The sequence below is a fragment of the Dermacentor silvarum genome, chromosome 3 (assembly GCF_013339745.2).
Source record: "Dermacentor silvarum isolate Dsil-2018 chromosome 3, BIME_Dsil_1.4, whole genome shotgun sequence".
NCBI classification, from domain to species: Eukaryota; Metazoa; Arthropoda; class Arachnida; order Ixodida; family Ixodidae; genus Dermacentor; species Dermacentor silvarum.
In genome coordinates, this window is record NC_051156.1 from 122930853 (window position 1) to 122958520 (window position 27668).

Consider the following 27668-nt stretch of genomic DNA (forward strand, 5'->3'; position numbering starts at 1 on the left):
GTTGCCGTCCTCCATCTCTCTCTCTGCTCGCCGGGTGAGAGCTTGTCTCGGCGCGCGCGCGCTTTCTCCCTTTCTCGTTACCGTCGCCTTCGCGTATCTTGTTTTTTTTTGTTTTTTTTTTGTTTATAGAATCCGTTGATCGCGTCGACTGTCTGTGGCGTATTGACCCTTTTCGCGGCGATCTCCTGGGCGCTGCCATGTTTGATCACGTGGTGACGCGTCCATTGCTTGCCTCAACTGCCTCTGTTGCCTCCTTATTTACAATGGAAGTGCATGACGCCGGCGCGGCTTAGAAAACCTCTGTTTTCGGAGATATCGTAGACGATGACTAGGTGGACGACACGAAGCTTTGATCACAGCTTCAGAGAACATGCAAAAGTGCTTTCGGAGCCGATTAGGCTATCTCCAAACGGCGCAAGCAGCGTATATGGTGCTTAGTCTAAAAGCGGGGCTAAATATGCATTCCAAGCTATACAAGCTTCCCATTATAAATTCAGTCAGGATAAGTGTGTTTTGCTCTTTGTTCTTTATTCGGCAAATATTTTGAAGCCCTGGCTTGTCAGTTTCTGACTCGGTGAAGTTCCTCGGTGCGGCCACTATATGATTATTTTCTGCCTAATCGCTCGCGGTTGTGCTCAGTTCCGATAGATTTGTTCTTTCTGCGCACAAGGCTTGAAACGTAGCTGTTTTGTACATTGGCTACCTTGTAGCAAATATATATTACAGCTAGTAAATCGCTTACTCTTGTGGACCGTCACGAAACATTCAGCTTCGACCATTCGCGCGCGATAGGTGCAGTCCGTCATTTATTGTTCGTATACAGTGCGCATATATTCAAGTGTGCGCCCATTCACTTATTCTTGATACGTCGGTGATAGAGTGCGCGTAAGTTTTCCTGCCATTTGGGACAGATGTGTATAGATAACGTGCGCGAAACTTACTATGACAGGATGCGGCACTACTCCCTTTCTCATTGTTTAACGAGTGGTACTCACTCTTGCCGATGTTCTGGGGATGAAGCCCTTTCTTTGAAGGTTAGCGATACAAGGTTGGCGGATGAGCAAATTTCTGTATCCTCGAGGAAAGCCGTACATCACGAAGTGCCGGTAACGCGTTCGGACAGTTGCAGCAGCGGTCCGCGAACTTGGCCACACAGATTCATTCTATTCCTTAACATGCCAGTCACTCTTTCTGCAGCCAACTACTGCACACGTCTTCAATCCACATGATTCAATCTAGCATGATTGGAGCACAGTGTGTTAGCGAAAACTCAGTTGCATTTGCGACAGCTGATCGCACAGAAGCAAGGTAGAAGCGGTAATGATTTCGTATTCGTGCGCGGTCGCTGAGGAGAGGTATGGCGCGCCGCCGTGAGCGCCATCTCATTTCTCTAAAACAAACTGCTCCGTGAAAAGGGTCAATACGCTCTCTCCCTCTGTCGAAGCTGCCGCGAGACTGGCATGTTCCTTGCTGGCTTGAGTGACGTGTGGCTGGCGCTTAGAATATGCTCTCTTTTGTGGCAAGTAGCTTCGTATTTAGCCTGAAGCTTCCAGAATTTGCCCAATATCGCCCCCCCCCCCTTCCCAGGTTGAATCATTCACCCCAGTTACAACCGATTGCAAGGATAATCGTAGCTGTCTCCCAAGGACAGGAACTGGGTTTGAGTGAACATCACCCGCGACTAACAGCATTATTTTCACTACAGCACAGCTCAAACGATCAGTAACTGATGATCTTTTTACACAGTTCTATAATTAATGTGGGCACGACACCGGAATGAAAGAACTGTTGTCATTCTTCAGCGTTAGTGAGGAGAATAACTTAGAATAACAAAGGGCGTAAGTGCGTCTTGTTAGCATCTATGGCGTGCTTAAAGTCTGCAGCCGTCGATAAGCGTTTATATGCCTCCTAGCGTGAGCAGATATCAGGCATTGGTGAACGCTATTGCCCGACTGTCTTAGTTGGTGTAAACGCTCATTGGTTACTACTCCAAGTGGTCAACATTGGTAGAACAAGGTATGTGTCCAGAGCCAATTTCTTGACAAGGGGACTTGCTTTCGCAAGGATAACTGATTTCCTTTGAAAGAAAGTGCTGCCGAGGCACGCAACCGCCGCCATCGCGATGACAGGTGTTCCTGTCGAAATTATAACTTCACTTACATCCTGTGTTCTACCAGTGTGGATTACTTCAAATTCATTCTTTCTTCTGGGAGCCGGTGTGTTGTTTAGATTACTGCTACAAATGAATAGTTCGAGGCCAATAGATGTAGAAAGAAACCTTGAATAATATAAAATTCAGACCTTCAGGTGTGTGCGTATTTTAATCTGTGGTCATGTGGTGACGAAAAACTTCGGCACTCTCTACGAGTTGGCGATGTTGCATCGCCATTGTACACCCTATTCTTAGTACGCAACTATGTGTGGGGCGGATGTGGAGATTTATGAGTAACTCTACATCAGCTTATGTGAAACCGTCCATTTGTTGCTGAGTTACTAGTAAGCTTGTATGACAATAGAAAACATAAATTGATAGGACACATCCACAGCACAGCAGCGATTACCTGTGATCGGAAAAGGAATGCCTAGGGCTCTAGGCAACGTTTCGAAGGGAGCTTGTCCTAATCATCAAACAGGTCCCCTCACAGAAACGTTCTCTGTAGCCAGTGACATCTCCGTTGTTTGACCGCAAGTGATCACATTAAACATCTCCATGTCATTAAAATTTCGGGTCTTGGTTTCCTTGATTCCTCTTTCTGTAGATTAATCTTGTCATTCTCGGTACTTGTGGGAGTCATACAACTGTGCGAGCACTACGTGGTTTAGGACAATTCTAGTGACACCGTGTGTACTTCATTAGTATTTTGCATCCCAATGCTTTCCAGGTGCTTGTGGTACCCGGTGACGTAACGGTGGAAAAGGATGTCGCAGATGTGGTGGAGAAGACAGCGAAACACTTCGGCAAGATTGATATTCTCGTGAGTTTATTTTACCGTAAACGGCCATTAAATGCTTTAATATGTGCCGTCTTTAGCGCGATAGTATCACCTAGGAAGAGCAAGAGATTAAAACAAAAATGAGACACCTACGCTAACGGCAAAGTTCTTTCCCGTGAATTTTATTATAACGAACCTTTGACGAACGCTGGCAACGGGTTTAAGCAAAAATCTGAGCAGCAGAAGCAGCGCAATCGGGGTATAAAGTAGAGCACTCTCTTGGGATTTTTCTTTATGAATAAGCGTTAAAGAAAGGATAGAAAGGAAGTAGTCCTAAGTATTTTTGAAAATCAACTGCCCCTATTTGCGGTTGCCTTAGTGCCAATCCTCTTATATTATAGCGTCCCCCCATGAGATCCCAATGAGCAGTAAAGAGCTGCGCTATGACCAGTTGCGTAATAACAGGAACCTGCATTTATCATCTAGACGTTAATATGGACGTCGCTGCATGATGCCCATAAATGGTTTTATTCCGATAGCAATTATACGCAATCTCCAAACGCATTTCTACCGTCGGCGTCGCCGTCGCCCAGAGGTTGCGTATAAAGTCCAACGGCGATAAAATCGTCGCCGCGCGCAGTGCGCTGTGTGTGCGAGTGAAACGTACGAGGGTGAGCCGGAAATCGCGGCTCAATGTAGCGCTCGCGAGGGAGGAAGGCACGCCAGAAGCGCCAGGCCTTCTTTCGCGCACGAGGCACGGGGGCGAGGCGACGGGGAGGGAGAGGGAGGCGGGGGGTTCGTCCTGCTCCGTCAGCTGCTGCTCACAGCGCGGGCGCCGTATCTCGAAAGCGATCTGCGATGTGGCGAACGGCGTGCCCGTGTGGGCGTCGTCTTCAAAGAAATCTGCGATGGGGACAAAGTGCATACGCCGAATTCCGGTAGCTTCGTATGAGCTGTGCTTTCGACGTTTAGTTCACGTCACGTTGAAGCGAGACGAGAGACAGCGCCAAGGTCAATTTGCCCACTGCTGCTGGCGCGCTTTCTCGCTGCGGCGTTTTCACAGTGAGTTTCCGCGGTGATCGAGCGAGATGTGTTCATGTTTACCTGTGCGCGTGTGACACCGTGCTTGTCTATTTAGTTAGTAAGCGAATGTTTACAACCTTGTGCGGCCCATTAAACTACTATCCTTGCTTCGTAATAGCTCTTTACTAATTTGCTATCGCAACTGATGCTTCGCCTTTCGGGCGAAGCGCGACTTTTTTTCATAAGTCACACTATAGGGGCATCAGGCAAACTATAAAATCTCTCCTTTTGTAATTGAAATAAATCTTATTGAAACTTCGCCGGGCTGACCTTAGGTGCTTACTGTACATAATGGTCATTTTAGTGCACTAAGTGGTTATTAGCTATCTCGTAGTATCACACTCCAAACACTCGCTAACGTAAATCAAATAACAACAACATCCTCTCACTGCTAGAGTTTGAATCAAGGGTCCCAAGGCTGTGATGCGGATGCTCTTACGCTGTACACAACAGTATTACATGGGCCGTTTTACAGTGCTAGTTCACAAAATGGCTACAAAGAATTACAATAAATGTATCATCAGAATGCACGAAATCCCTTTTTTTCGCGCATTGAAAATAAACCTTGAAGGTACCGGTGAATGAGCATGATGTGCTAAGCTTTTTGGTGAGTTACTGAGCCCTCAACAATGCTGTACATACATGTGAAGACCAGTCTTCAGCAGTGAATCACTAAACAGTCTTTTGGTCGGCTGCGGCTGGCAGCCCTGCGAAGTCTTGCATAACATAGAAGATGCCTCGCGTACCTATTACGGTGGCCTGTGAAGTCTTGGTGAGCTTTTATAAATTCTTACTGGAGTCAACGACTACAGCAAGTTTGAATTATGAGGCCGTAAATCAGGTAATCGATACATCTTACGGAAATTATGAAAACTGCCTGTGAGCGATAGAAATATTCTAATCCTTGAGATGCTTTGCATGAACGGTCGAACATTATTTGCACAAAAACTCGTGTTGCCTACTCACCTAATTTACAAGGTTTACGCAATGAAAACCTTATACTTCAAATTTATGCACAAATTGCAATTTGCGAATTGTATCCGGTGAGATTCCAAGGCATATCCACTTCGCTCGAAACCTGAAGAGGGCATCAGTTTCGACGTTATGGCAGAAAGCTGGGCGCAGGTACGTCCATTAGCGGGATCCAGCCGCTTAGCAGACAACCGTAAACGATACGTGTGCACATCTTTCTTTAACAGCTCCTGTGTTATATGAGCTGTGACCATTATCTTGACGCATGCGTCCCGATTCTAGTTCTTAAGTCAGTTGACGGACGTCATGTGGGTGTATTTTGCTGGATTACAATCAGTCGAAAACCAGCGTCCTTCCTGTCCTGTTCTCTTTTATTCTCTTTTTTTTCCATCTTCCGAAGCGCTGGAAATGCATCAGTTATTGGTTTCGAGGTTGGTGCCGTCAAACTAATGGTAAAAATTTAGCGTTGCTACAATGATATTTAGACAACGTGCTGTTCTGTGCATTAAAGCACGAAAAAATAATCGTAGGGTCAATATATTTATTCGCATAATTTGGGAATTACTAGACGCTAGTGTGATCATTAGAATGCGTTCGAGGTTTAAACAGATTTAAAATTCACCAACTAACTTCGTAAATTAGAATGCGTGCCGTACAGTAAATATTTAAAAAATCTATAATTTCGTGAAGCAGCGAATTTTGCATTTTGATGCTAAGTTGAACGCCTGTTCGCGTAATTCAGTTCAATGACTAAAATTCTGCTATCTGCTACAGGCGATTCTATAAACATTTGTATGTGCAGAAAATATCCTATATTAGGGATTTAGTAGGCAATGAAAAACGGCGGAACCAAAATAAACTTGGCATTGACATATGTAATAAACAAAAATATGTATGCAGTCGAAAATAAACTTGTGTGCAGCGCCTTCTTTTGGGCGCCGCGTAGAAACTTAGATAGATAGCGCGCGCCCGCATGCGAAGAAAATAGAGACGACGCATCGCCGTGGCACGTGAAGCCATGGCTCGCGATTCTATTCTGGCGTCGATTTGGGTCAGCTGTGTCTTTCCTTCGCTCCTGAGGCATAAGCCTACAAAGTGGTGACTCAGGACGCACACAATCGCTGATCCGCCCGCACCCTCCACTCAACAGGACTCACGTCCGCAGGACGTCTTGTCGGTGCAACTTCGCCTCCCACCCTTCTGGTCCCAAAACCCGCAAATTTGGTTTCACCAGAGCGAGGCAGAATTCTGCCTGTACCGCATCACCTCGGATGGACTGAGGCGCTACTACCACGTACAGCGCCTCAGTCCATCCTCATCATGTTGTCAGCGAGCTCTCGGACGTCCTCTCCACCCCCACATACTCGACACCATATCAGCACCTCAAGATCAAGGTGTTGGAGAGATTCATGCCGTCAGGAACGCACCCGCCTTCAGCAGCTCCTTACAGAGGAGGGCCTTGGCGACCGGCGTCCCTCCCAACTGCTGCACCGGATGCGACAGCTTCTCGGGGAGCGCGACGTCCCCACCCACCCAGAATTGCCTCGCGAGCTTTTCCTAGCACATCCGCCTAGTCCTCGCGGCGGCCGGCGACGTCACCCTCGATCGCCTGGCGGAGCTCGATCAGGTTAACGAGTCGACCGCCCCGTGCGTCACCGCTGTCTTACCGCCTACAGATCCGGCGATTTCGCGCATTGAGGCTCGCATCGACGAGCTCGCCGCCTCAATCTCCGCACTCCGGAGGCCTCTACAGGAGACCCGTTCGCTTCGTTTCGGTCACAGCGCTCTTTCGCGCACACGTCTAGCTCGGAGTCCCAGCCCTCCACCTCTCTGCTGGTACCACCGGCGTTTCCGACACCGCGCCACGAAGTGCAGACCTCCTGTTCGTGCCGGAAAACGACCGCCGGGATCACTGATGGTGGCATCTGGTCTCGCTTTTCGTCTTAGCCGCCTTGTTATGGTAACCGACCGGTTCTACGGCACCCGGTTCCTTTTAGACACGGGCGCGGAAATCAGCGTGGTTCCCCACTAAGGCTGATCGTTCCAGGTCACCAGGGCAGTCTCTTCGTGCTGCCAACGCATCGTCTATAGCGACGTACGAACTCCGATCTCTCAACCTTGACTTCGGCCTTCACCGCACTTTTCGATGGGTCTTCATCATCACAGACGTGGTTCACCCGATCATCGGCTCGGAATTCCTCTCATACTTCGACTTGGGCGTCAGCGTGCGGCATCGTCGCTTCACAGCGGGTCTGACTTGCTGCTTCATCTCTTGGGTCCTTTACTGACCTTGCTCCTGTGGGCATCCGTACGCTTATACCTCGCTCTCCGCTAGAAAAAATCTTGGTGGACTTTCCGGAGTTAACAAATCCATACAGCCTCACTCAGCCGCCCAAACATACGGTGACACACCACATCGTCGCACGTGGTCCACCAGCAGCTGCTCGACCACGCCGCTTGTTTGGGGACCGTCTAGCTATCGCCAAACGGAAGTTCGACCTCATGCTGCAGCTCGGCATTATACTCCCGCCGTCCAGCGCGTGGGCTTCTCCGCTGCATCTAGTGCCCAAGAGTGGGCACTAGATGCCGGTGACTGGCGTCCCTGTGGAGACTATCGAGCGTTGAACGTCAAGACTGTCCACGACAGCTATCCGCTGCTTCACAGGCAGGATTTTACATCGCGCCTCAACGGCTGCGCCATTTTTTAGCAAGGTCGACCTGGTTAATGCCCACCAGAAAATTCCCGTCGAGCCCGCCGACATACATAATACCGCCATCGCGACGCTCTTTGGTTTGTTTGACTACGTGCGGATGCCTTTTGGACTCCGCAATTCGGCTCAAACATTCCAGTGGTTCATCTCCGAGGTCACGCGGGGCCTCCCTACTGTGTTTGCGCACCTTGATGATGTCCTCATCGCCAGCAATAGGCCTGAAGATCATGAATACTATCTACGTGCTCTGTTTTAGCGTCTGCAGCAGTACGGCTTGGTAGTGAACGCCTCCTAGTGGGTTTTCAGCGCATCTGAGCTCGACGTTTGGGCCATCACATGTCATTCGAGGGTATACGCCTTCTCCTGTCCCACGTCAAGACCATCCACGATTATCCCTAGCCTACAACGCTGCGCAGTTATGCCAATTCCTGGGGCTTGTGAAATTTTCCAGGTGCTTTATACCGCACTGTGCAGAGCTGCTTCGTCCGCTCACCACCTCATTCGGCCAACCGCCGGCTTGTCCTCTACCATTTTTGGTCATCAGAAGCCCAGGCCTCCTTTACAGCTGCCAAGCAAGTAGTCGCGAACGCCGTGCTTCTTGTCCATCAGCGCAGCAACGCCCCTACTGGATTCATGATGGATGCATCGAGCGTGGCCGTCGGACCCATTTTACAGCAGTGCATAAACTCCGATGGAGACATTTGTCCTTTTACTCTAAGAAGCTACTTCCTGGTGAGACCCGCTACAGCGTGTTCGGCCGAGAGCTACTAGCCATCTACACTGCGATACAGCACTTTCCCCCCATTTTCTGGAAGGATGGCCGTTTTACGTGCTGACCGATCCTAACTAAGCCACTGGCGTATATTTTCCGCACCAACTCGTACAAGTGTGTGTCACGCGAATTCCACCATCTGACTTATATTTCGGAATTTACAACCAACATGCGCCACAGAAAAGGTGCCAACAACACCGCCGCAGATGCCCTTTCGCGCATAGCCACGGTTGACTATCAATCTCCAACCGTCGAATGGGCCGCATTCTCTACCGCACAGCCGAATGAAAGAGAGCTCACCGCTTTTCGGCAGAAACCCCGTTCTCTCTGACTTCTACTTGTGCCTCATCCATGCTCACCTGAGCACTTGTGCTGCGATGTCTCAGCAGACGTTCCCCGCCCTTTTGTTCCGTCTTCATTACGTCACACGGTTTTCCACTCTCGACATGGCATATGTCACCTAGGCATTTGGCCGACTCGGCGCCTTCTCACCCAGCGCTATGTCTGGCCCGGAATTAACGATGACATGCAGGCTTGGACGCGCACGACAAAGGTCTCCCGTCATACCAAGACGCCTCCCCAAGCCTTCCTTCCACCCGGCCGTCGTTATATACTCACCATGGTCGACCGTTTCACACGCTGGCCGGAGGCTGTTCCCATTCATGACATCACCGCTGAGGCTGTTTCCCGCGTTTTCATTTCTGCGTGGGTGTCTTGCTTTGGTTGTCCTGGCACCGTGAGAACAGGCGGTGGACGTCAATTTGAGTCCTCCTTGTTTGCTTGCCTTAATCGCATTCTCGGCGCCAGATATTGCCGTACCACTGCGTATCACCCCTGTGCCAATGTCATGGTGTCATGTCATGTCGCCTTCACCGACAACTCAAGAACGCCCTGGCTGCCCGCCTCAAATGTGCTACCTGGGTTGACGCCTTGCCCCTCATGCTCCTCGGTTTACGGGCCATCCTCCGAGCAAACCTACAATGCTCAGCAGCAGAGCTAGTGTATGGCAGTTCTCTGCTTCTCTCCGGAGACTTCTTTACATCAACTCAGCTACCAGCCCTGTCACAACAATTCCTACAATGCCTCCTGGACTGTGTTAAATACTTACGGCTTACTCCATCCCGTCCATCCCGCCACAATACAATGTACGTGCACCCCGACCTGGACACTTTAACACGGGTTTTCGTGCGCCGCGAAGCTGTCCGCCCACCGCTAACCCCGGCCTACGACGGACCGTTCCCCTTCCTCCGCCGCACCCCGAAAACTGCCACCCTCCTACAGAACGGCCGGGAAGAGACAGTAAGCTTGGACCACCTAAAGCCGGCTTACGTAGAGACCCCGATGGAAAACCTCGTATCGCCACCTGACTTGGTCCTAGAGTGCCACAGACGGTCCTCAGTCCGGTTTCAAATTCCAGTCTAGACGGGGGGCCCTGTAGCGCCCTCCTTTGGGTGGCGTGTAGAACCCGGATAGTGCGCCCCCGCATGAGAAGAAAATAAAGACGGCTCCTGGTCATGGCACGTAAAGCAATGGCTCGCGGTTCTATTCTGGCGTCGATTCGGATCAGCTGTGTCTTTCCTTCGCTCCTGAGGCATAAGCCTACATGTGCATTCTGCACTTCCCTGAGCATGTGTCGCATACGAAACGTTTCATCAGTGGACGGATCACCCCACGCTCGACCTCACTGATTGGTTCCGCTGGCGTGCGAGATTATTGAAGTGGTCACAGCTCATCCGGCGGACAATCTAAGCAACTACATAAGATGCGTCCTATGTGAGAAACTGGTGTCCTACTCATGCCGAAGGGCATGTATACGCATGTGACAGAAAAATAGCAATCCGCCCGAGATCCATACAAGACAAGAGGTCACAGAAAGTTAGGGGCTTATTTTGGTAACAGCGTTCCAACAAAATAAATCTCTGCAGGAAATGTTTCTACTAGGAAACTTGTCCTCGTCCTGGCAAAAACAACCAAACTTCTCACAGTACTTGAGCTCTAGAGAAATCTCTTGTTCGACCACGGTTTATGATAAGCATCATACGCATCTAAAGGTAAAATGGAATCCACACGGGTTTCTTTTACAGGTTCGTGCTACTATCGATGGGCGAGAATTTTTCCTTTTCACGGAATTTCCTCCACATTGCCGACTTGCCGCAGAAGCAATTACTTGAGGCGGTGTGCATGTTCATCGGTCGCGAGTTTATGTTCACCTGTATAGTAAGGGCGTCAGATACCAGGAGCATGCATTTTATTGCGATAGCAATCATATGTACATCCGGGCGAATTTTCGCCGTCGTCGCCTTGATGTCCCGTCTAAAGTCCAAGTGCGATAAGATCGCGGCAGCGCTCAGTATGCGTTCGGTGCGAGTGAAAAGCGTCTGAGTGTGAGCCGAGAAGGATGGTGGCTTGATCTCAAGGGTGCAACGAAGGAACGCTGAGAGGAAGCGCGACGTCTTCCACCGAGGGCAAGCCAACAAGGGGAACAGAAAAGAGGGGGTGGGGGGGGGGGGGGTCTACTCCGGCCTCGGCTGCGTATGGAGAACCTGCGCGCAGCGGTGCGGGCCCTATCTTGAAAATAATCTGCGGTGGGTACATAGTCTAGGTGCGCATAGCACTGATGGCTTCGTGTGCGCTGTGTTCTCGTCTTAGTTCACGTTGAAGCGGACGGCCGCACGAAGTGCAATTCGTTCACTGCTTCTGTCACTCTTCGCACGCCAGCGTTTTGACGGTAAGTGTGCGCGGTCAATGTTTGATATATGTTTATGTTTGCGTGTGAGCGCGTGACACCATGCTTGGTAATTTAGTTAGTCAGCGAATGTTTAAAACCTTATACGAGCAATAAGCTACAATCGTTACCTCATATAGCTGCCTACCAATTCACTATTGCAGTCTAAGATTCGCCTTTCGAGTGACACTGCGAATTTTTTTATGAACTCTAGAATATTTGCTTTCAGCAACATACGAGCCCGGCTACGCTTTGTCAATGTGAGAAGTGCTGACACTAAGCAGATAACCATCTCGATCACTCCTTCAGCCGCAACGGTTTGAGATGTCTCCCATGGCCAGGCGTGCATGGTGTCCAGAGCGGATTCATATGGCTGAAGAGCAGACGATGATGCTATCTTGAAAACAATCTCATGGAAACCTAATGCCTACATTTTCACCTTGTTAACCTGAAGGCCTTGCAGTGGACATAGATACTGTGCCAAATATGAAGTCGAAGGCTCTACGGCAACGTTACAGCATATAATTATTTTCTTCAGTACTTAAACTGAAGCACCATGTAATCGTCGCTATTAGCATTATACTTGAATGAGTGTATTGACTGCATTTGCCGAATAACGTGTTACATTATCGGTGGACACGGTATTATTGTTACGAGTTGGGTGGTGGGATGATCACTTTGAATTTAGATAATACAGTGTCATCGGTGTACTCTTAAAGGACAAAGAGCACGTGACCCTTACGTTATATTATTGCTGTTGCGCTGTGTTCTTTCCGTTACAGGTGAACAATGCTGGAATTTTCGCGACAGGATCTGTTCAAAGTGCCTCAGTGGAAGACTTTAATAGATTGTGGGAGACAAACTTCCTCGGTCCGCTCTGCATGATCAAAAACGCTGTGCCCTACTTGCGTCAAACTAAAGGTACGCTATGAATTGCATTCCACCTGGCGCTATTGCTGTGCGACTTTGTTCATTAGCTGGGTACAAGGCCGTGTCCTATAGACACGAGACTTTGCATTATGGCGTTAGCTGTTTACTTCAGCGACCTGAGTATATATAGATATTTTCCTGATGGTGATTACACTAATACATGCTCTCTATGGCTGTAAGTAAAGTGTTTTCAAGTCGACCGCTGCGTTGCATGCAGGGGCGTAGCCAGGGGGGGGGGGGTATGATGGGGCTTCAGCCCCCCTTAATTTTTTCGTGCTGGCATGCACGGCCGATCAAAACAACCACCGGCGCCGGGAATCATTCTGGATTTTGTCTAAGATGTCTTTTGCACGCTCGACAAGACATTTTGGCACGAACATTGCCAACTCGGGCTGGATTTCGTGGCAACGCCCAAGCACCTGGAGTCACATAACGCAAGGAGCCCCATCCGAGCATAAACTTTCAAGGGACTTTTCGACTAGCGAGCGGGCGCGTTGCGGCAACTCGCAGCAGCCGCCGGAATCTACGGAGCGCATGGATTTTAATTCCGGAACTTCATGGGTATAAAGTTCTCATAAAATTTTGACGCGAAAGGTGCACTGACATTTCCAAAGACGTACTTTAGATTTTCAATTCTGAAACTTATAGGTTTGATGTTCTTATAAACATGGCCAACATGCGCGCACGGGAGCCCTCGCGTACAAGCCGTTCCTGAAATGGAAGCACGCGCTCGAAATCTTCCACACATACGAAGATACTAAATATCACCGTGACTGCCAGCTCGCCGCTGATAATTTTCTCCAAACATTTTCAGGAAGCGCGCCCTATGTGATCGATCAGCTGGACCAGGGTAGGCAAAGTAATATAAGAGAAAACGGAAGAAAGTTAACGGCCTATTATTGAGGCAGTTCTTTTTTGCGGGCGACAAGGTGTGGCTCTCCGTGGCCATAGGGACAGTGGTCCTATAGATATAAACAAAGCCCCCGCTGAAAATACTGGTATTTTCAGAGTGCTTCTTCGCATGCGAGCTGATTGTGGAGATACATATCTGAAGAACCATTTGAAAAGTTGTCCCTGTAATGCCTCGTGTTTAAACCCAGATGTGCAAAACCAAATTATAGAAATTTGTGGTGAAGTTATCAAAGAAAGCCTAGATACAAAAATAAACGCTGCAGGCTGCTTCTCCATACTTGCTGACGAAACGACGGATATTGCTGGAATCGAACAGCTTACTGTTTGTGCAAGGTACCTAAACAAGGATGCCAACGACATCAGAGGAGTGTTTTTAGTAGCACCGGAATAGATGCCCTCTCTGATTGCCACGGCAGGTTCTATGTAAATGTGTACAAACTGCTGCAGATTCTAGTCACCCTTCCAGTGACCACTGCCAGCGCAGAGAGATTATTTTTTTTAACATGAGATTACTAAAAAACTACTTGTGCTCTAGAATGTCTGAAGAACGCATGGTTAGGCTGGCGCTTCTATACGCCCACAGAGACGTCGGCATAAACGTGTCCGAAGCCATTGACTGCTTCGCTAAACTTCCCCACCGAGTCCTTTAGATAGCGAAGCAGCAAAAATCAATGCAACTAAAAGCTCTGTTCTTTCAGGTACATAAACTCGTAATTATGAAAACGCAATGACTGTTCATTAGCTTTTAAAACTGCAGAAATTTTCGCCGTTTATTCTAACAGTTGGCATCATGATGAAAATTACGAGGACATGAATAACCAATTTTGACCGACCTTGCTGATTGAAAGCACGGACCACGCGGCATTTCCCAACAAGCACACTCTGATATTAGGTAGTTCAACTTACCGCATCATCTGTGGCTTTCGTTTGGCCTTTTCTTTCCTTTATAGCTACCTTATAGCCTTTACTTCTTTTTTGAACCGAAGCAATACCCACCTTTAATTTTGGGTGCAGAATATTTGTTGCCTCTCTGCAGGCAGTTAAATTACACATTTTCGTACTAATTTCTGCATTATTCCTCTATTATTCTACCCATATGGTGCTGTCGCAACCGCCGCATGGCCCAAGTACATATCACAATTTCTGCGATCGTAGTTTTGTTCTTGCCTGGATCGTCTGTCTTTGTATGTGTGAAGTTTACTATCTGTGACTACGCAACATGTTTGTCTTGTTTGACGCATTATATACTGTGACGTTTGCTTAAATATGTTGATTTATTAGACACTTATACGTGAATTTAAATATCTTGTTGCGAGGTTTTTGGTATATATACCAGCAGTGGACTTTGTTTCCAGCAGTACTTTTTTTACCTTTATGAAGTTTTGTCTTCGCATTTGTATATTCCATTCTATCTTCGCATTTCTAATGTATATTTTGCAGAACTCCTGCTTTTTATATGTACTCACTGTTGCGACTATAATCTTAGTGTAATTAAATTGCACGACCGGCAATAGCTGCTCCTAGGCAATCTATTGCAACGAAGGACAGCGTCAGTGAGGTTTTTTCTGTGGCCGTTGGACGTGTTTAAAAATGGAAACAAGGTTCTTGAATGACAAAAGATTCATCAAAATAATTGCCCTCACCTTGTTCTTTTCATGGCCTTTACGTTTTTAATATCAGCAGCGTGCACTGCTTTGCTGGTTTCGAACTGATATAGTTCTAAAGTTCGTGTGATATTTTCTGTACTTATTAAATAGACAAAAAAGTAACGCGGAAGCATTGATATAAATTATTTCTGCCACAATTCTTGGGACATACGAATATATTCTTTTATGAAAAAATACATATTTTACTTGACAGTGCGTAGCGTTTATTCATTCGTTTGCAGCATCTAATATACGATGGCAGTGGCAATGGACAATGCAGGTATTATTCATGCATGTGATCCCTCGACATATTGTACAAGGAGGAGGCCGCGCTGCAAGGTGTGCCCCCGAGCCCCCCCCGCAAATAATTGCTGGCTACGCCACTGGTTGCATGGGTGCCATTGTCATCTATCATCTGGGTGCAATCTTGCTACTGATTGCCCGCGGTCCATAGCGAGCACTAAAAACAATGATTTACACCATCCAAGACTGGTATCGTCCTACAAATTATGACTGATCCACGTATTGTTTACGTTGCAGGTAGCATCGTGAACGTTTCTACTGCCGTATCGTTGACTGCGGTGAGTGAAATATCAAAAAGTGTCACAGCTCTGTGTTTGCCAGCGCATTTTGCGCAGTTCTTGAGTTCTTAGGGTTCTCAAACGACTATATTTAACTGCAAGTAGTAAAAGGGCTACCAGCCACGCACCTACTTGCGCGTTGACGACAAAAAGTCGCACACAGTGGTCCACTCAGTGAAACATTCCGGACACAAACTCTGTAGAGTTTCTCTTGTAATGTAGTTGGGAGCTTGTCAAGCAATGACCCCAAGCAAAGGACATTTGAGTTATCTCCCATAACTAAATAAATACTCTAAAACGCCTCTTTCATTATGAGGAGTGACTGAATGCTGTGGTTCTGTTTATGCAATACTAATAGAGCGACAACAATGCTAATAATCATAATCAGTCAATCATGTTTATTTAACGTGCCCAAGAGCAACCCTGAGGTCTCACTGCTGATGCACGTATACATTAAAAACCGGAACACTGCAGGGGAATATAATTAAAAAATACAGACACACACAATCAATAAAGAGAACTATTGTACAAAGAAGAGTGTACCAACAAAGCGCCAGGCAAATACAAAATAAAAAAGGAGGAGAAAGGCAGTTGAACAATGCGTGAAATTATGACACAGCAATGCAAAGCTCGGGAAAGAACGATGACGGCGAGTTATGAAAAATATCAAGATTATAAAAATAACCTTCATAAAAATTCAGTATTCCTTGACCGGTTGAGTGTTAAGAAATTATGGGGTTTTACGTGGCAAAACCACGATCTGAATATGAGGCACGCCGTAGTGGGGGACTCCGGAAATTTGGACCACCTGGGGTTCTTTAACATACGCCTGAATCTAAGTACACGGGTGTTTTCGCATTTCGCCCCCATCGAAATGACTGTTGTTGAGGCACGCAGGAAGATGGAAAGGTCTATGTTCTCTGCTAATCTTGCGCGGAATACGAAACACGATACAACTTAGGAGGCCTCGGCAGGTGAGGATACTGTGAAGGCGCTTGAAAAGAAACAACAGGACATCGCGACTACGTCAACATCGAAGAAAGGGCAATGACAATGATCCAACAGTGCTAGAACAAGGCCCAGTGTCCGTGTTAGCAAAGCGGCGATGATATATGCTTAGATTCTTTTTTTTTTTGGACTGATCTGTAATGTCACTGTTGGATCGAGAAAAGTCGTTCCAGACGACCAAAGTATATTGGAGTTGAGGAAGACGGATAGTTCTGTAGAACTTGCGTAACGACTCGCCGCGGTGGCTCAGTTAGCTAAGGCCTGGCGCTGCTGAGCAGGAGGCCGCGGGATCGAATCCCTGCCGCGGCGGCCGCATTTCCATGGAGGATAAATGCAAAAACGCTCGTGTGCTCGCGTTGTAGTACACTTTAAAGAACACCAGGTGGTCAAAATTAATCTGGAGCCCTCCACTACGGCGTGCCTCACAATCAGAACTGGTTTTGTCACGTAGAACCCCAGAAAGAAGAAGAAAGAACTTTCGTAACGGTGTAGAAGACGAATTACCTCGATAGTCTGCAAACTGAGCCAAGGGAGCGCATACGGTGCATTTCAACGTGCCTAGTGTGAGCCGGAAAGTGTAAGGTTGTATGAAAAAGTACAACGAGATCACTTATATAGCCTACCTTGCACAACGGTACATAATCTACAGAATAAGAAAACGAAATCCTTGCTGTTTTTCGTGTGAAAGTCATTACTTTAGTCTTAGCAGCATTCAAGGTGAGGTTAGCATTCTCGCACCATTTAGAAAAAATGTCGCAGTTTCGCCCGAAAGGCGTAGCATCGATTGCGAAAGCAAATTAGTAGAGGGCAATTCGGAGTAGGGATAGCAGCTTTATCGGCTGCAAGCAAACATGAATAGATCACACGGAATGACCGCAGCCAAGGACTGTCAAAACGCTGGCAGCAAGCGCAGGTTCGCGCGGTCTATCGCTTCAACGGAAACTGAGCGGCGAATGCACAGAGCATACAGAGGTCGGAGCCGTGTGGAGATAAGAGACGGTGCGGGCGACCGGCACCTCCAGGCAAAGGAGAAGTTGGCAGAGGAGAAGCTGCCCCCCCCCCCCCCCCCCCCCTCATCCCGTTTCTTGCTTTCTCGTGGGAGATTGAGTGGCAAGATACGCCTTTGGTGCCGGAGCACAGCGCCGCCCCGCCTCCCTCCCTCCCTCCCATACCCCCACAGCCTTTCGGGCGACGGTTGCGTTTGCTTTCCACCGTGCGTTCGCTCTCCGTGATAGCGCGCGGGGGAGTTCGCCCTCCGTGATAGCGCGCGTCCCCCGCGCTCTTTCGCTGGCGCATACGGCGCGTACGATTTTATCGCCCTTGGAATCTATACGGAACCTCACGGCGACGGCGACGGCAAAAATCCGGTTGAAGTGTCCATATAATTGCTATCGCAATAAAAAGAAAACAGGTCCGCCTGCAATAATAACAACAATAATAGTAATTATCATTCAATCAATGATTTTTTACCCGGCCCAGGAACACGCATGTGGTCTGAGTGTTGCGCATGCATACATTAAAAAAAGAAAAACAATTGCAGCAGAGGAATATAAGTAAAATACTACTACTACTACTACTGCTACTACTACTACTACTACTACTACTACTACTACTACTACTACTAGTAATAATAATAATAATAATAATGTTCTTTATTTATCTTCAAAGCGACCTGCAATGGGGACAAAGTGCATGCGCCGAGTGCCGGTAGCTTCGTATGCGCTGTGCTTTCGACGTTTAGTTTGCGTTGAAGCATGATGAGAGAAAGCGCGAAGGTCAATTTTCCCGCTGCTGCTGGCGCGCTTTGTCACTCCGGTGTTTTCACAGCGAGTTTCCGCGATCATCGAGCGAGATGTGTTCATGCTTACATGTGCGCGCGTGACACCGTGCCGTGCCACCATGACACCGTATTTAGCTAGTAAGCGAAATTTTGCAACTTTATACCACCCATTAAACTACTATCCTTGCTTCGTATAGCTCTATACTAATTTGCTATCACAATTGATGCTTCACCTTTCGGGCGACACTGTGGCATTTTTTTCGATACCGCCAGTCTCCTACAGCAAAGACAATGCAAAGGTGCACTTGCCGGAGGCGCCACAAACATGGAAGCCTTAACATAAAATACCGCCAGAGACCTGCGGTTTACGGCGGCTTCTATCAGAGGACCAGCACACTCATCCTACACCTCATTGTTCCATGCATAATTCCATCATTGCTAAACAGCCAGTCCCTTCCTCCCGGCTATTACTCTATATCTGCTCGACGCTCCCTTTGATCACCGTGAACTTTGCACACATTGCTACGCGCATTTAGTGCCCCCGTGCACAGTGTACATAATGCAAATAATCTACATACTGTGTGAATGGACTTGCACTTAGATATTTTTATTCAGACATCCGCGAAGCAATGTTATAAACATCGCGCTGTACGCTAGCGGGAGGGTGCCTGTAGCAGCGCTGTTCGTCATTCGAAGTTCAGTATGTACGAGCCTGCCTCGTCATCCCTAAGTGCATATGAACAGGAAGGCCGGCCGTGCCACTCACAAGTGCGTATTCATAGTAATAATTAACCCATAGCTCGTGGCCACTACATTGCACCCGCCGCAGGGATGCCGGCGTCAGCACGTGTTTGCTGTGTTTCGTCACCACGGACACGAGCACATGGGAGTTGGAACCTACCACGCTTAGCGTTCCATTGCTTTGCAGTGTCCGGTTAAAAGCGGATCCTGGGGGCTGAACTCATCCTGAGTGCTAGGTTTTTAAGGCCCAACGGAGGATGCAAAACACATTTTTGGCCGCGATTACACAAACGTAGAGGGCACCCCTGGGCCGACCAACTCAAGGGAAATCGCATATAGCTTAAAAGGATGCAATGCATAATTATTGTCGTTACGACAAATTGCACGCTCCTGATGGAGTAGTTATTCAGACGTTTTCTATTGTCTAGCTTTTCCTACGGCAATCACTCAAGGCTGGTGCACCCGTTGTGAAAGCAAGTCACATCCTTTTCTGCCTGCCCTGCCTATTGCGAGGCGCAAACAGATGTTGTGTGGCAGTTGATAGCCGCTGCTTTCACCTCACCACATTAATTCCGCCTGAAGTTAAGCGTAACATCAACAACTGCTGCTGAAAGTACAACTACTATATTTAACCACTGCGCTGCGTGGTGTTAGAATATAACCAGAACTACTACTATTCTGACAACTGAAACTATAATTACTACAGCGGTTCCAACTAATTAAAATTATCTGGACTTTGAGCAAAATAGCATCTTTGCCCCATCTACCGACAGGTTCAGGCCGCCGTGCCTTACGCTGTCGTCAAAGCAGCCCTGGACCACCTGACACGATGCGCTGCACTAGGTGAGTACACTGTTGGTGTTACAAATACCAGAGATCGCGTGTAGTGAGCGAGAGGCAAAATACAACGAACCAGCGGGGAACACAGTGAGGGTTCATGGGGAAATATTACGATATTCCGCCTCATCATCTACTTGAAGTGCAGACAATGCTACGGGCCCCGTCAGCCACTCCCAGGAGCCAAAATGCAGATAGCATGACTTCAAAGTGCAACCCAGATGAGCCTCCAGATGTACGGTATTGTAATACGCGTTGTAGAATTTAAAATACAAGCATACAATTTCGGTACATGTGCGCATGCTCGCTAAGCCCATATGTTAGTATACTCAATTTATTTAGTTCAAATGAATAGCTTATGGAGCCTATGCGTGCAGCTGTTTGGCAAAATGCATATTATATATACAGGGTGTCCCAGCTATCACGAGCAAGATTAAAAAAAAGAGAAACGGCGTTACGCGAAGCAAACTTAGTGCGTGTTGTTTGCAGCACAGTGGAGTAGCCGCCAATAATTTTTTCATTACTGAGATTTAATTAGGTAATTGTAATTAATTATCCAACTCGAAAAGTACTCTCCCAATTATCAAAGTCAATGAGAAAATCGTAGAGCAACATGAGAAACTCCCGATACAGCTTTCTCTTGCTCAATACGTGCTACATAAAAGTGTTTTTCCGAGCGTGAAAGAAGCCCGCGAATACACGCAAAGTGCCGCGAGCGGCCAGTCGCGCGGGAATTCTGCAGACAGCATGACTTGAGAGTGCCAGAGGTATTGGCGGAGCTGCATATGTCACGTCCCATTAGTCGGACCAGCGTATAGCTAGAACACCGCCCAACAAGTTCAAGCTCAACATTGAACCTTTCTATCGCAATCGATACTCATCCTTTCGGGCGAAATCGCCAATTGTTTAAAATAAATACAGTTTAATCATCTAAACAACAAGGTGAGTCTGATACAGTTCTATTCAGAAGGTCCCCTTCGCGGGAGTTTTATGTGCAATTCGTGTCGGCGGCGAATTGTTGCGCCCAATTGGTTTCTGTTTTGCTTTAATCACCGTTATGGTTCAATTACCAGACGCTTATAAATTAATATGCAGTGCGGTTACGGCTCCCTCACGATATATAAGCACTGAAAGTATACGTTAGTGCGCAGAGACCTTGCAATACGATGCTGGCCCCAGTTCTTCCCTAGACAATATGCGAGTGCTCAAGACTGGGAGTTTACCTGACACAGGATGTATTTTTCCTTACCGTTCTCTAACGGCGATGTTTGTGCACGTAAATAGACTGCGCATTTGTCCGGGTTCCTGCCATGGCTGAGCTGCACCAAATTATACCAACGCGCTTATAGGAAAAACGTTTTAGTTCGTCGATCGTTTGTTCAGGCCGAGAAAAATTATACTCCCTTGCCGATGATGAATGACCGAGTATGATATCGCCCGAATGCGATGGTGTGGTGTGCTGAGCCATGATTTCAACGCGATTCGGGCTGCGCTGTACTACATAATGTGATGAGTGCAGAAGCACTTGTCTATCCTTCTGAATAATGTATAGCCTTCTGTGCCAATAGGACGCCGCGCACTACCGTACTTTAAATAGCATCTCGGCTCGACGATATTTTCAATGGGCATTGATTTGGACCCGATAGTCGGCATAGAATGGCAGCCACGATGTTGTGAGTTGACGCCGTGTGCTTTTCGATCGGCAAGGATGGTTGCATAAAGTACAACCCGATAAGCGCCATACTCAAGAACAGCTCGAAGAACGAATCGAGCGCATTATCAAGAACGCACGGATCTACGTAAATACGTGGGTGCAGGCAAATCAAGTTTAATTCGCTGGTATCGGCCGATAACCTTAAAAAATCGGAAATTTACAATGCCTACTGGCTTTCACAACACACACGCTGCTGCGTTGCATGTACTTTACCAATGCGACCAACCGGCATAGGCACGTTTTCGTTTGCTTCAGATGGTGTGTACGTTCGGTGCATCACGTCTTCATGGTCGCACGTGCGCTACGCGCAAAGTAGAAGCCTTGTGCAGAAAGTGAAGAGTGGGTTTTTTCTCCACAATGCGATAACACTGAATGGGCCGGAGCTATAATTCACAAAGATGCAGAGCGAATGGCATGCATTCTACGCTGGTTCGTTACGAATGCTCAGCCTTCATTAGAAGGCCCGTATAGGAGACTGTCAAGTCATTCCTAAGCCTGCCAATCTCAACACATTTTAGTCAGTGTTCTAGATTCCTCAGGCAACTCAATAAAATCGTTTCCTTTCTTTTGTTCCAGAGAATGCACCGTATGGTCTACGCGTGAACACAGTCAAGTAAGAGCAAGATGTAGTTTGTGACTGGTTTTGTGCATTCAACCTTGTCATATTTCACGGTTTCGCTGCAAGCGAGGAACTAACATAACCTACTATAAGAGTATTGCAGATGTATTGTTGAGTTGATGTTTTGCTAATCATTTTGAAGGTAGCTGGTTATGATGCATCGTTTGATCTTCAGCAATTTGTTACCAGATGGGCAAGCGGCGCTTGTGTGTGACGCAAACGTGTAAGTGACGATGGTGTCAGTGAAAGTATAATGCCAATGACGTGGCAAACGTTTTTCACTCCGCCAAAGAAACATTGTGGTGCTGTGCCACACGGGACACAACTTTAACCGCATGCATCCTCAAGCATTCTTAAGCTAGCGCGAAATTGAACAGTAAGTCAGACGGATGCACTATACGTAACGTCGACGGAGCTACTCAACACACATATTTGATCCTCGGTGAGGGAAGAATGATAATGTGAGGTGCATGCCACGTATATAAATTTATTTAGGCATTGATTACCCTTTATTCTAACTGTGGTGCATACCCATCCTAGATGATTGGCCAACCATGGGCGTATGTCCTTTGGCCCAAAATTGGGGTGGATCAAATATTAAAATTGTAGAAAAATTAAGCTATTGAATGTCATCTGCTTTTCTGTTTCGAAGTCTGTGCGTACCTATAAGGAGGCATTATATGTGCAGCGTTATGTCGTAATTTAATACGTGATAGCGCAGAACGCTCATGCGCTCACATGTACAATGTTTTTCGTCATAATTATGACTATATAAACCGGACTACCAGGTAGCACATACCAGACTTCTGCAACCGAATGTGAGTAATCAAGGGGGTTCAATATATTCGCAATTCGATTAACACGTCTGTGTGCTTTGGAGGTATACCTATGAGCACACACTATAGACAGAGATTCTATTCATGACCCATTGTTTTAATACAAATAACAGAGTCGCACTCACTCGCAATAACTTGTCGGTAACGGTACACCATACTATACCCGGCTCAACGTACGAAGAAAGTCGATGATCTAGCCAAATAATGCTCTGCTTTAAAATATTTAGCTCGTGTTAATTGCGCTTTTGTTGCATTTTAGAAGTTTGGCATGATTCATGCAACAAGGTGGAGTACTACGCGAGCTGGCGCATTACCAGCAGTGACGAAAACAGCGAAACAAATGCATACACACGATAGAAGCGAGCGAGAAACTGAAGAGAGCAAAAGCTGTACTCCGGACGAATGCTCCAACACGTTAGTCCAGCATTCGTCTGTATACACTTTCTTCTTGTTGTGTAGGTCTTTTATTTCACTGCTTTCGTGATTCGTAAATACCTGAACATCAGAGCACCAGAGGCTGTTTTGTGGTGCAGCTGCACTGTAACTATTATTCCATTAGAATTTTCGTCAACCTTATTCAACGTGTCTATGTCTAATCCGCTGTCGCTAAAAATGTTTTCCAAAATAAATAAAGGTTCGACAGGATACATTGAGCTGTAACATTAACACAAGAGCTACGAAGTCATTCATTCATTCATTCATTCTTTATTATTAGAACATAAAATATACAATCTGAGTAATTTGTCAGCCCGCCAAAGCAAAGTTGCTTTTGAGCGGGACAGGGCAGTGCTTTGGCCTAAATGACACAGTTTTGTGCTTCAATCAAGGAAACAATAGGGAAAAAGTATGTACAGCAGGAAGATAAAAAGAAATGTCCATATATAGATACACATTTTCTTTATGTACCAAAAACCCGTAGTCCGCGAAAGCATCGATGCTTTTATGCGGACCAGTGTATAGTTTCTCTCAGCAAAGCATAGTACATGTTTTCTTTCGCTTTTCCCCATTCCTCCTTTTCCGTTATCCTCAAACGCTCGACTAATTTCCAATTGTTGTTCCTGCACAAGCAATAACGTAAGTAATTGCATACTTCAGCAAAAAAAAATGTGTGTACAGCACGACCATCCATTCCATCATATGTAGCAGTTAGATGTAGTGGTGAAATGTTTTGAAACAAAAACAGACACGAATATAAACACAAAGAACACAATATCCTAGTCCTTTTTATACAATAGTTAGCGAAATGATATTGTAAAAAAACTCCCATCCCATCGATTTCTCTTATTATTCCCAGTCGTTTGCCAGAACTGTGTGGTGTATGAATTTTTTTATTTTCCGGAGTGACGATACGTTGGTGACTTGTGGTATTTTGTTAAAGTAGAACGGTACATAAAATGCCCTCGTTCTTTTACCATAGTTCGTGAACGCTTTAGCCCGAACGAATGTCTCAATCTTGCGCAAATCCCGAGTTTTTACGTTTTTTGTTTTAAATGTTTCATCAAAATAATGCTTCGTAAGTACTACCGAAAGAAAAAGTTGTTTAATATCAAATATCCCATGTTCTGCCATGAGCTCGCTGTGGCCAACAGCGCTGCTGTTTGTTCCGTATGTTATGTTATGCGTTATTTTCTGTATTATTCTATTTAACACGCTTAGCCTATATGGCGAGGCCAGTCCGTATATCGTGATGCCATATCTTAATACAGTTTCACCCAGAGCCTTATAGGTGAGTTTTCTTAAGCGAAGATCACATACAGATCTGATTTTGTAAATAACTGCGCATACTGTTCGGAGTCTTTTAGCTACATATTGTATGTGATTGACAAATGAGAAGGATTCATCGAAAATAATGCCAAGGTACTTTATTTTGGTAGCATACGGCATACTTTGGCACGAGCATCGATTGCAGTGCTCACTATGCAAGTATAGATGTTCGGTCAGTTCCACTTTCTTGTACGGGCTGTGGAAGCAGATTAACTGTGTTTTTTCTTTGTTAACAAATATATAGTTGTTCTCAAACCATGTCATTATTTTGCATATATCTTCTTGTATTAAAGTAACACTTTCAATAAAACTTTAAGAAGTCTTATACAATTAGTGGGAACTTCCGATAATAAACAACTAACAAATATGCGAAGATGTTGGGTGCAGACGAAGCACCACGAAAATACACATGACAATGGGCAGCTCCGTTTTCACATTTTTTTACGGTGTTTTGTCCACGCTCTACATCGCCAACCAATCAAAAACTAGCCCAAATCCAGGTCGCATTGGACTGCTAAATAAGTAAATCATCTAATATTTACTTCCTATGAAATTCTTTCTTTTTTTTGTTTCGCGATACTCACACATAAAATTGTAGGAGTCATGAGGGAGGTAGTGGCCGAGTACTGCACCAGGGAGGCCAATTCCTGATCTGTGAGGGAATTGAGGGAATTGTGAGGGAATTGTGAGGGAATTGTGAAGTCGAAGCTTAGTGAGCTTTCCTAATTTGGTGTGACCTAGACTCGTATAGCCCCACTAGCTCTTGGCGATATTTTTTTGGTGGTGTCAGGCGCCACTTGAGCTCGCTCAAGTAATAAAGACCTAATAAAGAAACGGCAAAACATAAAATAGTGAAACTCAAGAGATCAGTTAGAATTCGCTGAACTGTAAAAACTGATCAACAAGAAGAAAGTAAGGGATGCCCGAAATTATAACGTGGAAAAGGTTGAGGAAGCAGTAAAATATCGACCGAGCATGAAATCAGTGAGAAGAAAACTTGGCACAGGACAAGGCAAAATGTATGCACTGAAAGATAAGCAGCGTAATATTATCAGCAATTTCGATGACATAGTACAAGCAGCGGAAGAATTCTATACTGACCTGTACAGTTCCCAGAGCAGCCAAGCTACTTTCATTCGGGGTAGTGAAGAAAAGGATACAGAGGCTCTTTCTATAACTAGCGATGAAGTTAGAAGGGCCTTGAAAGACATGATCAGCGCAAAAGCTGCTGGAGAAGATGAAATATCAGTCGATTTAATCTAAGATGGAAGAGATATCATGCTTGAAAGCTTGCGGCCCTTGATACGCAATGCCTCACAACTTCAAGTGTACCAGAGAGCTGGAAGAACGCCAACATTATACTCATCCATAAGAAGGGAGACGTTAAAGAATTGAAGAATTTTAGACCCATTAACTTGCTTTCAGTACTGTATAAAATATTCACCAAGATAATTTCCAATAGAATGAGGGCAACGCTTGACTTCAGCCATCCAAAAGAACAGGCTGGCTTCAGGAAGGGTTTGCTAAGCATTTTGAAGGTAGCTGGTTATCATGCATCATTTGATCTTCAGCAATTTGTTTGGATCATATCCATGTCATAAATCAGGTCATAAATCAGCGGCGTACAATCAACCTCTCTATATGGCTTTCATAGATTATGAAAAAGCATTTGATTCAGTAGAGATACCAGCAGTCATAGAGACATTGCGTAATGAAAGGAGTACAGGAGGCGTACGTGAATACGTTGGCAAATATCTACAAGGATTGCTCAGCAACCTTGGTTCTCCACAAGAAAAGTAGAAAGATACCTATCAGAAAGGGGTCAGGCAAGGAGACACAATCTCTTCAATGCTATTCACTGCATGCTCAGAAGAATCATTCAAGCTCTTTGACTGGGAACGCTTAGGAGTGAGGATCAACGGCGAAGATCTTAGAAACCTTCGGTTTGCAGATGACATTGTCCTATTCAGCAACAATGGGGACGAATTCCAGCAAATGATTGAGGACCCTAACCGAGAAAGTGTAAGAGTGCGGTTGAAGATTAATATGCAGAACGCAACCATAATGTTCAATAGCCTGGCAAGAGAACAAGAATTCAGGATTACCAGTCAGCCTCTAGAGTCTGTAAAGGAGTACGTTTATCTAGGTCAATTACTCACAGGGGACCCTGATCATGAGAAAGAAATTTACAGAAGAATAAAATTGGCTTGGAGTGCATACGGCAGGCATTGCCAAATCCTGACTGGGCGCTTACCGCTGTCGTTGAAAAGAAAAGTGTACAATCATTGCATTCTACCTGTGCCAACATATAGGTCAGAAACTTAGAGGTTAACAAAGAAGCTCGAGAACAAGTTAAGGGCCGCACAAAGAGCGATTGGACGAAAAATGTTGGGCCTAACATTAAGAGACAGGAAGTGAGTGGAGGGGATCAGAGAACATACGGGGATAACTGATGTTCTAGCTGATATTAAGCGGGAGAAATGGAGCTGGGCAGGCCATGTAATGCGTATGATGGATAACCGGAGGACCATTAGAGTTACAGAATGAATACCAAGAGAAGGGAAGCGCATTCGAGGACGGCAGAAGACAAGGTGGGGTAATGAAGTTAGGAAATTTGCAGGCGCAAGTTGGAATCAGCTAGCACAAGACAGGGGTAATTGGAGAGCACAGGGAGAGGCCTTCGTCCTGCAGTGGACATAAATATAGGCTGATGATGATGATGATGACACATAAAATTGGAAGCCTGCCATTATCGTATTTTTCGCGTAATTCCAAGTGCGGTGTAATTATATGTAGGCACAAGTACTAAACAAATATTAGAAAAGAATCTCGTTTCGCTCATTCCCGTCCAAAGTGATGGTAAGGAAGAACGTATAAAATCAATAATTTGGCGTAACAGAGGGCGAAACGACGTGGAGTAAGACTAGGACAGAAATGAGCTTTACATCAATGCCCCTGTAGCGCGTATTTTCTGGCAACCAGGACACAGCGGGGGTCAGAGATAACGATAATCAGAGAAGTTGCCGTTGGCCTAAAAGTCAGCATTGTTGTCCGCAATGTCATTATTGCGGTCATAACCTGTGCCGTAACCCACTGGATTGTTA

The 27668-nt window shown here is 46.2% G+C and overlaps 1 protein-coding gene across 2 annotated transcripts in view; it reads left to right on the plus strand.

The window, feature by feature from the left end:
* The window catches only part of LOC119445754 (uncharacterized oxidoreductase TM_0325-like), a 246251-nt gene that overhangs the window by 211093 nt on the left and 7490 nt on the right, over nt 1-27668 (plus strand). For both annotated transcript variants that reach the window (XM_049663602.1, XM_049663601.1), the window contains exons 4-8: nt 2883-2975; nt 11979-12117; nt 15225-15265; nt 19568-19637; nt 21922-21958. In XM_049663602.1, coding sequence (XP_049519559.1) covers nt 2883-2975; nt 11979-12117; nt 15225-15265; nt 19568-19637; nt 21922-21958 — 380 coding nt within the window. The remainder of the gene's footprint in view (nt 1-2882; nt 2976-11978; nt 12118-15224; nt 15266-19567; nt 19638-21921; nt 21959-27668) is intronic.